The sequence below is a fragment of the Scardinius erythrophthalmus genome, assembly GCF_964197995.2.
Source record: "Scardinius erythrophthalmus genome assembly, chromosome: 25".
Classification (NCBI taxonomy): Eukaryota; Metazoa; Chordata; class Actinopteri; order Cypriniformes; family Leuciscidae; genus Scardinius; species Scardinius erythrophthalmus.
Window position 1 is genome coordinate 22,799,285 of NC_138245.1, and position 14,828 is coordinate 22,814,112.

The window sequence follows — 14,828 nt, forward strand, 5'->3', positions numbered from 1 at the left end:
GTGCTGTGATATTAGAGAATGGTATCAATTCACAATACACATTCTTTTTCATACGGGAAATGATAAAAATAATTTAAAACATTTCTTACTTGATATTCTAGCAGACATAAGTCAAAGTATTAAAGTCCAGTCTCCCATGGTTAGTCTAGTTTTATATCCTTTGATATTTCTCCACAGACTGACTGGTATTTTCAAGTAAAATACTGCCAGTTCTTTATATTACAATAACAGCTTTGTTCCATGAGAGCATGGACTAACAAAACGCAGATTCCAAATTCAATAACAGGGAACAGAATAACTTAATCCCGTCATTGCCCGCAAGTCTCGGGTTATTTAGACAGACACCTTATAGGTCTATATCTGCGTTCTGATATATTGTGATCCTCTAAGTCGGCCGTGATTTACTTGGTCAAATTCTGTGACCTCGCAGGGAATGGTAAAAGCAGTCTCAGCTGCCATTAATCTGAAGTCCGTGCCCCATACATACCCTGCTACTGTCGCTCAGAACCACTCATTTTATTCCATCTGTGTAGAGAATCATCTGGTGGGCTTCTCCGAACTTTACCTTCTGCCTGTGTCCACCTCCGCCTGTGGGCCAGTGCCTAATTTTTTGGTTATTATGCTATAGCATTATTTGGATTACACTACCAGCTGCTGAAACAGGAAATCAGTCGTATATTGCTTTAAGGAATATTTCAAAATTCTGTTTGTGGCTTGGCACACAATGGTACATAAATTCAGCTGTCGCTTCTTACAAACTACAACTGACAGGTCAAAAAGCTTATCCATTAACAATCTGTTTGAGGGATTTTATTCTGTCCTACATTTTTTCTTCTTCTCTGGCTGTCTGAGATGTAAAGTTATTATTATTATTTTTTTAAACAGTGCCACTGTCACCAGTGACTGTCACTTATTAATGTGCCGATAAAACTGCTTATAGATTTGCTTTAAAGTAAGAGGAGGTGATTAATCAAGGTTTGTTTTCAGGCCACATTCTTACTTTAGGGTAGATCCACTCATAAAATAGATTTAAAACCGAAAAGTCAAAATTGCCTTTGCAATTTCTGCATAGATTTTTTGAAAAGATCAATTTACTGAAACACTAGTGGGCAATGCAGTAAATAATCAATACAACCTGCATTGTACTAGTGACCTTTTTTGTGGAGCTTTATTTAACAAACTCCACAAATTACTTAGTAAAGATGGACATTCTGTATAGTGATTTGAAGATGTGTAGTACACAACCAGCTGGGATCTGGTAACTCTAGTTCCAGACTTTCGAGAGATTTTCAAGCAAGAGTCAACTGAGCTGTAGGCAAGAATAAAACAAAAAGCTTCACATACTAGAGAGCATAGGTCTTTCTTTCTTTCTTTCTTTCTTTCTTTCTTTCTTTCTTTCTTTCTTTCTTTCTTTCTTTCTTTCTTTCTTTCTTTCTTTCTTTCTTTCTTTCTTTCTTTCTTTCTTTCTTTCTTCACAAAGTCTGCTACTTTTATATTATTAAATTTCAAATGAGTTTAATCTATAAGCGAGGACTAGAAAAGAAAGAGCAGGTGCATAATTTATAGCCTACACCATGATCCTGTTATATTCACATAACAAATATAACCTCCATCTCTTGCCAAGAGACTTTTCAGTTGAATAAGTGATTGGAAAATAACGTGATTCACTCATCACAAGGTTTCAAGGTTCGCTATTTTTTTTATCACTCGGGAGCTGAAAGGAAATTGTGTAAATTGGTGACAATTTGAATTTATGCTAAAAATGTCTTTTTTGAACAATGGAGCAAGGCTGCTACAATTTCTCAAAGATTTGTTTTTATCGTCATCTGAGGGACAAAATTATCTTTTTATTATATTTTTGTTGCATAAATTTAGCCTTTCTGTTGTGTTTTTTTCTTCTTCTGTGTATTCTCGCTATCCTATTTACATTGCACTTTAGTTGTTAGGCACCTACACAAACACATTGAAAATATTGTTAGTCCATGGACACACATTGTTAAATTTGCAAATGAGGCCTAGTGAGTTTGTCACAGCTGCCAGACACACACACATTGTATCTCATTGTGCTCTAATTGATTTTGCTTCAGTGTGTACACATAAAACATCTGTGTGTCTAAAACTAAGTTACAATTGTCCACAATGCATGTAAAACATTTTTTTTTCATTAAAAAAAAAAAATATATTTTTTAACTTCTATATATTTTTACATTATAGGCTATTGTTTAAAGCAATGTAATAAAGTAGGCCCTATACGTTAGAAACATTTATACAATAAGCATATATCTACTTTTTTACGCTTTCTGATATTTATGTGTCCCCTCGTTTTACAGTAATTTTAAAAGCCGTCTTACCTTTACTTTTTTTATGAAGAATATGGTAAACAGAAAAAAACGAAGGCGACAGACTATTCCATTAGCTACCATTAGTGCAACTGTAACAAACATAAATTTCGATTAATCTTCATAAATAATCTCAGAGTCTGTCTAAATTCACATATCCCTGTATTCCCAATTGTCACAATTTTCTACCGAGCATCCGCTGATAAGGCTGAATAGTTACGCTCTTGCCTTGATTGACAGGTGGGACAGAAGAAATGAGCGCTTTCGGGTTGGATGGCTTCACGCTTTTGTAGTCTAACCGATGGGAATCCGCTCGGGTCGATTCTTATCAATGAAATAATCTTTATTACGAGTTTTTGGTATTTATAAATCGACGTTTCTTATGCACATTCATAATCTGGCCGATCTAACGCGGCGCTTCTAACCACCCTCCCCCCTCGTCTGACTCATTTGGTCTCGTCCATACTCGCTTTGGATTTTAGTTGTGTTTATGGCATCGTATTCATGCAACGGAAGGTGAAAGTCTGCCGGTCTGCGCCAGTGTCTGATATCAATGGCTTTCAGGGCACAATTTATTTGAATGTCTGGACTTTATACAATTTCACCCCTAAGAAACCAATGATGGATATCCTATGGATTTTATGGACACTACTACCCTCGGTCCTGGCTGTTGAAGGTAAGATGTTTCTCCCCGTGTTTTGCGAGTCCAGCATCTTGCCGACAGACTGAGAGTTTACGGTCACGGCACGTTAGTTTTGAATGCCATCCTAGAAATAAGATACGAAACCATTTTTTTCGCTAATTAACAAATGTGGAATGATACTGGGACAAATGTGACATTTTTTTGCTTTCCCCCTGACCCAACGTATCCCTTTGATAAGGCTTGTTCTGTCATGCGAACTATATAGTTAAAACATCACAGGTGGCTTAGAAACGCATTTATTTGGACAGCATCAGAGTGAGTTTGAGAAATAATATATTTTTCATCTTTTCATGTGCAATAGGAGCATTAAAACGCATTATTTTTTATCCCCACGCGCTGATACGTGTGCGTGCGCGAACCCTGCACGAGATTCGCGCCCCTTATTTGTACAATCATTTCAGAGGTGAAATATCAAACCCAAACCACTTCTATATGTTAATCTTGTTTATTTTTCTTTATTAATATTTATTTCTCTTGTAACGCATTCACGTGTTGTTTAACGCTCGTGTTCAGCGGGAATTCAGAGCTGAAATGGTGATGCTGGACTCAGCATGTTGGACAATGAAGCAGGTTTCCAGTGAGCATACAATAACAAAACAACCATACAGTCCTTTATTCTCATTTACTGACCACACATTCAATCCCAGGCGATTTGAAGTGTCTGTGTCCAGTGAATTATACTCAATGAATTTTAAGTAGGCACTGCTGGTATTACAGGAACCTCTTGTGGCTTTAGTTCTCAAGTTTAATGATACTTGAGTTTGTAATGTAATGGATTAATATAGGCATAGGTCTACTCGATTCTGTACTTTTAGACTGGAGATTTTAACAGAAGAGAATTTTTTTTCAAGGTTTTATCAAGTTTATCAAATTTAGTATGCTCAGAACACAGTAAGGTTAACAACAGTGTAGTTATATGCATACTAAAATATGCATAATACAATGAACACATTTGCATTCTCAGGCACAACTCTATTTTAATTAAATAAGAGTTCATTCAACAGTACTGCATGACTGTCTTTTTCTCTTTTGCTAATAAATCTTTCTTAAAACATTTTTATGGAGCAGTATAAACCATAACTGCTTCAACATTATTATAACTTTTTTAATGTATGTTGTACAGGGATTTAAATTTAACATGACCATTAATTATTATACCAATCATGTCACTTGAACAAAGCGGGCAAATATTTTGGGGGTATTTTTTTCCTCAATACTGTGCCAAAATTTAGATTTTTTTTTTTTTTTTTTTAGAGCCAGTCTAATTTAATTTCAATTGAAATGTGCGCACACATTTAATATCAACTAGGCTAATATGTGCAGTAATTATAATTCACAAATTAGAAAAAGCCTGAGTGTTCAATAAAGGAATCTAAATTATTTTCCTGATTACTTTTAGAGGCCTTGTGGTCCTCAAAGGTTGTTTGACCTTTTTTTTTTTTTATATAATGTAGCCTATATGTTGCTTTTAGTATGTCTTCGCTGTTCAGAAAAGTATAAATTATGATTCCAACATTGCTTTTTGGAAAAGAGATTCTAACACACGCGCACACACACACACACACACACACACACACACACACACACACACACACACACACACACACACACACACACACACACACACACACACACACACACATACACACACACAATATTTATTAGTCTTAATGTTTTGAAATGTTTATTTCAATTATTGAATTCTTTTATTTATATATATTTTTTTCACCTAATAAAGATTTTTTTCCCTTGTGGATTGCTTAATCACAAACCCTGGAGTGATTGGTCGATTTGCATTTTCCTCTGTCTATCACCCTAGTTTTTCAACCAATGGTGTGAAAGCGTGGGCGCTTACACGTAAAAAATTAGAGAGTTGAAAAAGAGGTCAACACTGCCTCGACCTTAAAAACAAAGTGATGGCAGGCAGTAGATGAGATGGGTAGGTGAGATTTGACGTCATCTTAAAGCCTTATACAACAGTGTTTATCCTCCTCGCTAACTGTGTAGCCTAAATTATCTCAATGAATTTTAGATGTTTTATTTCAGTTGTGAGGATGGAATAGTTCTCTTGTATTTAATTTGTGTGTACTTGTCTGTGTGAAATATTATCAGTATAATTTAATTAGGTTGTGTGGTGACCCTCAGGATATAAGATTCTGTCTGAGTCTGAGACTCCTTTAGTGGAAGAATAAAGTACTTCAAGTGCTTTTTTTTTTTTAAACCCACGTTGGATTTGCATATGTGAATTTAGACAGATTTTTCCCAGTAGGTGTCCATAAAATATGGTTCTGCTCTTTATTGTTTTTATTTTAAATTGATGCTGCCAGTCTAAGGGGCTTTGAAGTTTTTTTCTCAGTGACAAGATTTTGTAAGGCATCTTGCATTATGCAGCGGTTTGAGTTACAGTGTAATTTAGTATTAGTCTTAGTACCTGTGCGTCTTCAGTGATTAGTAAAAAAAACTGTGTCATTCTTCTATTTCTTAGTTCCAATTTTGCCTTTTTCATTCTTAGCTATTCTGCTTTGCATCTCAGTTGGTTCACAGTGTAATCAAACAATATTCCGTATCAGATTCTAGGCTACATTTAGAAAATCGATTTTTTACTATATCTGCTGGATTTGCTTTATGTGATTACAAATCACAATTACATGTTTCATGGTTTTAAAATGTTATTAAGAGGGATATACCATGGATAAGGCCACAGCCGAGCTGCATTTTGTTTTTACCACGTCAAGAGTTGGCATCTATTGTAAGTAGGACACCAGGCGTTCAAAAGATTCCTCGCTATTTCAATATTCCCAGCATGCATTCTATTTTGCTGTCATAATGTCATGATACAATGCAAATTCTCTCTCATCTTGAGACATCCCATAAGCAGCTGCGCCTGTTCCCATACTGTAAATATCTGAACGCTGATTATATATTGATGTGCTCGTCTACATGATGGATGTTTGTCTTTAGGGTAAAGGGTAAAAATAGCATTTACAGCTGGTTTTAATACGGGCCTTGGTGATAATGTAGTACCACAATACTATTTTCATGACTTGTTTTATCAGAATATTTTCCATATTTCTTTCAGCTTCTGCTTTGTGTACTTTTTGTTTCCAAGAAATACATAGTGGCATATGCTTGAAGAGATGATTCTTTTTTATAATATATAATTCTTAATAACGTCAGTTGTTTCATCCGAGAATTTATTGGTCAGTTTATCGTTGTAAAGCTATCAAAATATTCCATTTGATCGTACAGTATTTCCGAAGTACTACCAAAAAAAATGTTGCTTAGCATTTTGTACAAGTGCAAAGTTTGTTTCAGCTAAGCTTTTCATAATCTATTTCCATAATACTCTTAAACAACAGAGAGAGGGGATAATTAAAGCTATTGTTTGTTAACATAGCCGTTTTAGCCCTCATATCAACACTTCCACTTTGAAATGCCTGCCAAGTTTGAATAATCTGCTTTCAAATGTAAATGTGTCACGTCCGTTTCCAACTATGCACCGAGTGTGGGCCACTGCAGCATAAGCTGACACATAGCGGTACAGTTTTTTCGGGAAGGTAACAAAACGCAGAGTGTGGGGTAGAGAGGTGGTGATAGGGGTTCAGAAGCGGGATTAGATAAAGGTAAAGTGAGCGGCTGCTCGCAATCCTGTGTTTTCTCAGTCCGCTGAATGAGCAGATGCAGGGAGCTCGTCTGCACACCAGCCTCCACAGTGGCGTTCACAAAGAATCCGCCTCCATTCAGCGCCTAATCCATGCTACCCAGGGCCTGGCTATTGTCACTTTGCATGCAAAATTTCAATTAGTGCTGGTACCAGTTGTTTCTCTAGTGAGACGAGTGTCACGTTTCGAGGGAACGGCCGAGGGCTACCTTAACCATGCAGAAAGTCTGGAATAGCTGAGGGATTTTTCTTTTTTTGTAGAAATACAGCCGCTTTCAGCACAGCATGCTATCTTTGACAGTGTCGGACTTTAGTTTTTGTTTCACAAGTGTGTCATTTCTGCACTTGCTGTGTATTCTTGTGTCCGGCGAGTGGCTGTGCACTGTAACAATAAACCTGCAATTTAAGGAATTCATAGTCTGTCAACTGGGGTGGGCGATATACCCACATGATTAACCGGTAGTAGAGACTTTGGACTATAGTCTCTATCCAAGTTACGCTTGTGTGACGTTTGCTACGCAGTCACAAAAGCATATCTTTTGCATGCTTTTTAAGTATTGCGGTTTAAAAGCAAGTGATTTTAAACCGTTGAAGCACAGTAAGCAGCGAAAGACAACTAATTTAGCTACAGTATATGCGCGTATATGTATCTGAGAGACACGCGCACTAATGTTGCACTGAAATTAAAAAAATGTGACGATACCAGCATTTCCTTCTAGCATTGTGAGCACTGTTGAACGGTTGGTCTCTGATTGGCCATTGTGTTCATGCACTCAACATATCTGTGATTGGCTACAATGATCTTTTAGAGGATCCGTCTATCAGCAGATATATTTGAGATCTGCTGATAGACGCTCCTGTGTTCTGTGTAAGTGCTTGGTGAAGAGCGGCAAAGGCGTCTATTTACAACATGTTTTTGAAGTGTTGATCATTGTAGCCAGATATGTTCTGCTCAACAGCGCTCAACAGAATCCACTCAACAGCGCTCAAAATGGGAAATGCTAGTTTTGTCACATTTAAAAAAATTCAGTACTGACTTGGCACAAAAGTCGGTACTTTTGACAACACTAGTAGTGCACATATGAAGCCGCTGCTCATAAAGCACGTGCAAACTGAACTGAGTGCTTTTTGCAGGCTAATTGAGCTTAAACGGTTAAATACTTATGTGTCAAAGTGATCATGTCTTTGGAAGTAAACACAGTCATTTATGTCTTAAGTTAACATAAACAGTTGTGAAAGAAAGCGCACGAGTATATTGGATCCGTGCAGTAGGTCTTAAAATGACAGCATCCCAATTTGCTTGCTGTTGTTATTAATGTTAATCAAACAACAAAAAAGAGGAAATCTCTCACTGATCTTCACTGAATCACTTTTGTAACTTATTTAAGAATAAATGTATAGCCTATGTAATTTACACAGTGAAGACTATGCAGTGCTTGATTACTTTATACAATTTATGTAGCCTGGTAATTCTTATTTATATTGCTTGACAATTTTCTAATCTATTGTAGTTTCTATTCCTATATGCTTGCAATTAATTTCTTTGTTATTTTTATCACTGTTTATTTGTATTCAGTAAGCTTGAGTTTTTTTTTACTTAGGCTATTAATTTTTCGTGATATTGAAAATTTTGATACGAATTCTGAAATTTCAATGGTATTCATTTTTTATATCCTAAAAACCATATTTAAAGCAAAAATAACTATATTGTGATGTCGTTATCGTGAGATACAATTACTCATATTGTGATATAAAATTTTGGTCATATCGCCCAGATGCCCACCCCTATTGTCAATAGTCATCATATCAAGGATGTTTACTTTTGTTTAAGAAAGGAAATCTATTAAACAAATCATGCCAGTCAGAGTTAACTCATCTTGCTATGTAATTTTGACTGCCAATTTAGCAGAAATTGTAAAATAATTTTAGTGATGACTGCCAAACTTATGCTCATTACTCCTCTCTTCAGCATTTGACCATGTCCGTGTGATCCACAAGCACTGGATCTCAGTGTAACTATTTGACTGTAATATAGGGTTTCTTTGGTCAGGTCCAGGCAGTTTCCTGCGAGTGACTGAAGGGAGTATAAAGGGAGTTTCCAGTGAGCATCTGAGGCGGATCAGAGGCGCTCTCTACCACATTCCTCCCCTCTGGATCAGTCCGAAGAGTGATGTCACTCTATCCATAGAGAGGCTCTCACACCCCCAGTGGAATAGAAATCTATCTCCCTTCAAAGCTCACACAGTTCCTTGCATCATAGTCTGCATTCACAGTGAAATGTTAATGATCCGATTTTTTTTTTTCCATTAATACTCCACCAAGTTGCACTAGGCTGAATCATAATTATGGAAGACTACCACTGAAGAAGCTTACTAATGTTTTACATGAAGGCTATTGAATATGACATTATATTTTGTGTTCTTGTGTAGTTTTCTCCTTCCTGGCAATTTTATGTTTTTTTTTTTCAAATTGAAGTTAACTTTTTTGTCCTAAACAAACTTTAGCCTATTTACAATTGTAGGTTCACAAAAACATGAATGCAGCTGTTGACAATCAATTAAAATCATTTGTATTTTTGTTTCATATTATGTTCTGTACATATATTTAGGTAATTCTGTGTTTATTTACACAGGGTCTCAAAGCTGAAGGACCATATTCTTTACTCATAATAACAATAACATGTCAGTTTGACCATTACCTGAGCTTCGCTGACTTTAGTATTAGTGTAGCGAGTGGACAAATGAGGGTCTGTATGCTACATAATTCTGTACTACTTACAGAGGATCGGTTGAGTGTGTGGTTGAAGGTCATGTGGGTTTTTCTTGAAACAGCTAAATGATAGCTGTGTTTTTCTACCTTGAGGTGATAATTGTTTCAATCTGCAGTACAAGACAAGACTCAGGCTGCGGTTCAGGACAGAGCTAGAGAGACTTTACGTAGAACATATTTAAATCATGGCATGATTAGATATTTAATCTATGTTTGAGCATAGATTAATGCATCCTAATCAATCCATTTAATCATGTCTAAGTGCTTACTGGTGGATCAGAATGGCTCTCTCATTCCCATCGGCCTAGTTTGTGAGAACATTTATCTTTACTGTAACCAAATGCAGCGCAAACTGTCTCCTGCAATTTACTAAGAATTCTGCAAAACACATTGAAAATGAAATATGCAGGCAGTCCTTTACTCCTTAGAGCTGTGAGCAATGCGATTACTCATGCATATGTAAGCTCCCATTGTTCAGTCTATGTTTATGTAGCCATAATAATACGTCCAGTTAAAAGGTGGTCTTAGGGGATGAACATCCGTCATGCACGTCATACTGCAAGTTATCCTAGACCTCAAATATGTTGTAACATCACCTATGATGTTGGAGTATATTGATTTTTGCTCAGTTCATCTATTGCCCCCTGAATGTGATTTTTACTGTACATTGAGCTTGTGGCACAGGGAGCAGTTTAGCTAATTAAGTTTCAGTTGGCTGGTTGTCTTAAGGGGCTAATTAAAGCAGCCTAATTGCCAGCCCTCGCTTTGTACTTGCAAGGCCACTTAACCACTGTTAGGACCATTGGTATTTTCGGGACTCAGAAAGCTTTTTGACACTTTTAGTATCCACATTAACCACTTTTTAATAACATGTGTGATAGTTGTAATCACATGAACTTGATACAGTTGATACTGAAATATTGTATCAGTGTCACAAGTGGCCAATTATAAAATTAGGGTGAGAGAACAAACAAACAAATGAATGAATCATCCTGTCTGCACCTGTGAAGAAATGCAAATTATACTTGGATCATGCTGTTTGTATTTTCTGAAAGAACAAACAAATTTCTCTGTCAATCTTAAAGGAATAGTTCATCTAAAAATGAAAGTCACCCTCATGTCATTTTAAACCTGAATGACTTTCTTCTGTGTGGCGATAAAACGGTATCGGTATTTATCGACGGTACACCATTGTCCATAAACGATATAAAAAAATGTTCGATATAGCGCTCGGTATTTTGATCGCTAGCATGACCACCACAGCGTTGCTCAACATCAAATGGCAAACATAATGAAAGCGGAAGGAAACTGCACTACTCATTATTTTGTGCTTCACGGACCGTTTATCAGTTTGGACCACTGTCAGTGAAGCGCGAGCCGATCTTGATCAAGCGAAACTCTAACTACACAGTGCTAAGAGATCCAGTAAAGAAAGCATTTGAGCATTTGAATTCGCCACTGAAGTAATAGCATCGCTGCGAGATCCAGTGAGAAGCATTCAAATTTCTTCATTATTAACATTATTAATTATTTCTAAAACTTAAAGTTTCAAGATGTAGGGAAAACTCACACTTATTTAAAAATGAATTTTCTTTTAATATATATATATATATATTAAATCAAGGAAATTTCTCTGGCATTTCTTTCTTTTTGCTGTATCAAAAACGTTCCGAACCATGACACCACTGTGGTGTATCGAACTGATCGTGAATTTTGTGAACGTTACACCCCTACTTATTACAGATGTTAATCTACCTCAAAGTTTACCTTGATTGTTCTACGTTTACACTTTTACATTGCACACATTTTGTAACATTTTATTTAAGTTCAAGAGTTTCTTTAACACTTACTTCTTTAACTTAATGTAAGACATAAAGAAGATATTTTTGTGTACATTTTATTTTTGACTGCTAAAACTAATATAATTTGTTGTTTGCCTTAATAATGTGTATAAAAAAATAAAAAAACTGTGGTTTTAAACTCAAACTTTTCTACTTAAAAAAAGGTTATATAAAATGTCAATAATTATCGATACCGAACGATATGAAACATTATATCGTGATACATTTTTTAGCTATATTGCACAGCCCTACTTCTGTGGAACACAAAGGCAGATATTTTGGAAATAAAAAATAAAAATAAAATAATTGTCATAAAGTGAAAGTCAATAGGCTTTAATGTGTTTTAGACTCTCATTGTATGGGCAAAGGAGTTTTTCAAAATCTTTTCAAAAAAGTCATACATATTTGAAATGACATAAGGGTGGGTAAATTATGACAGAATTTTCATTCCTGGTTCAACAATTCTTTTAAGAACAATCCTCCTGAGCTGAAGTTAGTGACAGTTGTGTTCTTGCAGGAGGTCAGACCTTGTTCACACACTATTAAACATCTGCCTTCCATCAAAGCATTCGACAAACACAATTCCTCTGAACTGGTGCAGTGCTGCTCTGTGTCTCCCAAAGTACAGTCTGTCTTCAGAGATAAAGGCAGGCTGATTGCATCCTCATCTGCATTACAAAGGGAAGCTGCGTTCACCTGAACTGCTGTTACCCAGCACGCACACTTGACGTCTCCGGGCATTTCTGCCATCGCATGATGTCTGCCAGGCTTTGACTGCATGCATCTTCTCTCTCAGGCTGGAGGGCTGACGGCTTGACTTGCACCATCTCTTTGGGGATCTTACCATTGGTCCTGTTATAACTCAGTCTGATGTTATTGCTTTCATCCCTGTCAATGGCAAATGCAGCGATGGTCTCGGACCACTATGACGCTGACTCTCCCATTGCTCAGGGCTGGGTCACAACATGCACTCGCAACCAGAAAGCTTCCTCTTCCCAGAAAGGAGTGGAGACCCTCTCTGTTAGCCACAGGATGCCTTTTTGTTGTTTCATTGCCTTTAGACCCCCGAATGGTGTGATAGATGCCTTGCAGTTTTTATCCCTCAGTGGACTCTAATTGTTGAGACGTGAATTCCCGTTAATTTTGTAATTAAACAAACGGTGAATTCTCTACATTCCGGGCAATCGAACTACTGGGCAAGGGAGTAAGCAGCCAACTTGGGTTAATTTGCTGAAGTATAAACATTCATTGATTGCTACCGCAGTATTTTTGCATTGATGCCTTTTCCTTCCACACTAGTGCTGAATTACAGTTCTCACTTGGTTGTTTTCCACAAGAATCAGACTGGTTTGGCAGTGCAATGAGAACTAGAACAAGCACAGTTTTAGGCTATGTGTCAGCCTTCTCCTTACAGGATTAACACCCGGACTCCATTCCCAGGCCACCTGTGACTTTTTCATGGCTAATCTAAGTTTGCATGCTATGGGCCCTCCGGTGACAGAATTATGTTGAAATAATTTGTAGGGGGTCCAATTGCCACTTTCCTACTTCGCTTTATAAAGAACAATTTGAAATTAAATACAGCTATTTGACTGCCCTCCACTTGTGTTTAGAAATTCTCCACTAGTGGATGCCCAGGCTGTTTTTGACAGGCCAAGCTAATCAAAATTACCTGTCGCTGAAAGGCGAAGTGCCCCAAAGAGAAAAAGTGTTACCATGGAGCTATTTGTTTGCATATAATTGCATTAGCTTGGCACAGAGGGAATTAGCAGAGATAATTGAGCGATTTGGCCCATAGCTGTGACTTGACTGCACTCAGAAAGGGCGGGCAGGGACAGGGTAATACTCTGTTGTATTCCTATTAATTCATAAGTAATTTGAACCCTTAAGAAAGTCTGTCTTTTTTGTTCTGACTTGAAGTTGAGATCATTGCATCATAATAGAAGGCATAATTAAATGTTTATGGTTTGTTGGTGATTCCATTAATTGTGTATAATTGTATGTTTACATTAGTAAGCTTCACATAAGCCATTAGAATAGAATAAACAGAATTAAATCAAGAATTGTTGGTGGGGATATATAAATAATATTTTCTTACCCAGGGGTCACAGCAACAGAAGAGTATGTAATGCTTTATTAGGGGTTAAGCAGCTGCAGTCCAGTTAGGACTGGCCCATGGTGAACTTCCTTATTCTCTGAATTATCTCCAATAAGCACCGTGGGTGGGTTGAGCTTAGCAAGGGGCAGCAGGTGGGTGTGATGGTCAATAGAATTAGTTAGGCATTAATACTTCTTTTTTCTTAATAAATGTATCTAGACATTGAAACCCTCTTTTGGAAGGGCCTCAACTGTCTTGTGTACAGTCAAAAAGATGCTTGCAGTGCAGTCAGGGTCGAAGTATCTTTTGTAAATAAAACTCGCCACTTGGCTAGTAGGAATAGCAACGTCATTCAATTTGTCATATGATTTGTTCAACATTGATAATAATAAGAAATTCTTTAGCAACCAATCAGTATATTAGAATGTTTTCTGAAGGATTATGTGACACTTTAAGACTGGTGCAATGGCTGCTGAAAATTCAGCTTTGTCATCACAGGAATACATTAAATGTAATATATTAAATTTAATTAATTATAATTAATGTTATATATTCAATGATGTAATAATTCATGAAATAGGACCACCAAGCGAAAATATGAGAGCAGAATCACTTGCATTCATGTTTTTGTGACAGATGTGGTTTCATGACAGAGAAAGTAGCTCATCTAGAAATTACGCTAAATGCAGTTTGATGGCCTTAAATTATGAAATATTTACATTTTCTCTGTTCACCCTTTTACATATGCATGTGGTGGCAAAAAGATAAGTTTGAATCCTCATCAGCATTCATTTATTCAGAGATGTTCATTTGACATTTCAAGCAAATATGGATAAAGATTTAGAATGATAAGCAACCCATTATTTGAGCTCAAGCTCATCAGTTAGAATGCAACAGCAATTATCAGTGGAAAATGTGATGCCTCGATAATGAGAGGTCATTTTGTTTCCTTTTTCAAATTTAACTGAAAAAAAAAAAATTGCTTTTGGTATCAGCTCTTCAAAACTAAAAAGTTACGCTATTTTTTATTATATTGAAGTGTGTCCCTCCAATAAAGATTTTTCTCATTAGCCAAGTTACTGTGGTATGCGTCCTTTGGGGTTGGTTAAACAATGTCTGGAACAACTGTAGCCATGAAGTAACACTGCTCGCTGAAACAGGACTGCAATATATGGTATAGCAAAGAGTGATGACTATTTTCCATACCTTCCACCAGCTCTACCTTTCAGATAATAATCATCATGGATCATCCAGGCAGGCAGCTGGAAAATCTATACAGCCTCCTGAGGGAATAAATGTGAAGAGGAGGATGTGACTGAGGTGGTTCTATGAAAATGAATAAGTCATGTGATGGAGTTAATGTGCAGAATGTTATTTTTCATGCCGCGTATGCTGAATGCCGTTTTTATCTGACACT

At 36.7% G+C, this 14,828-nt stretch overlaps 1 protein-coding gene across 2 annotated transcripts in view; it reads left to right on the forward strand.

Moving 5' to 3' along the window:
* Positions 1-2,919: 2,919 nt before the first annotated feature.
* Positions 2,920-14,828, forward strand: part of ephb2b (eph receptor B2b) — a 142,130-nt gene continuing 130,221 nt past the window's right edge. For both annotated transcript variants that reach the window (XM_081357149.1, XM_081357150.1), the window contains exon 1: positions 2,920-3,015. In XM_081357149.1, coding sequence (XP_081213275.1) covers positions 2,958-3,015 — 58 coding nt within the window. In that variant the 5' untranslated portion in view covers positions 2,920-2,957. The remainder of the gene's footprint in view (positions 3,016-14,828) is intronic.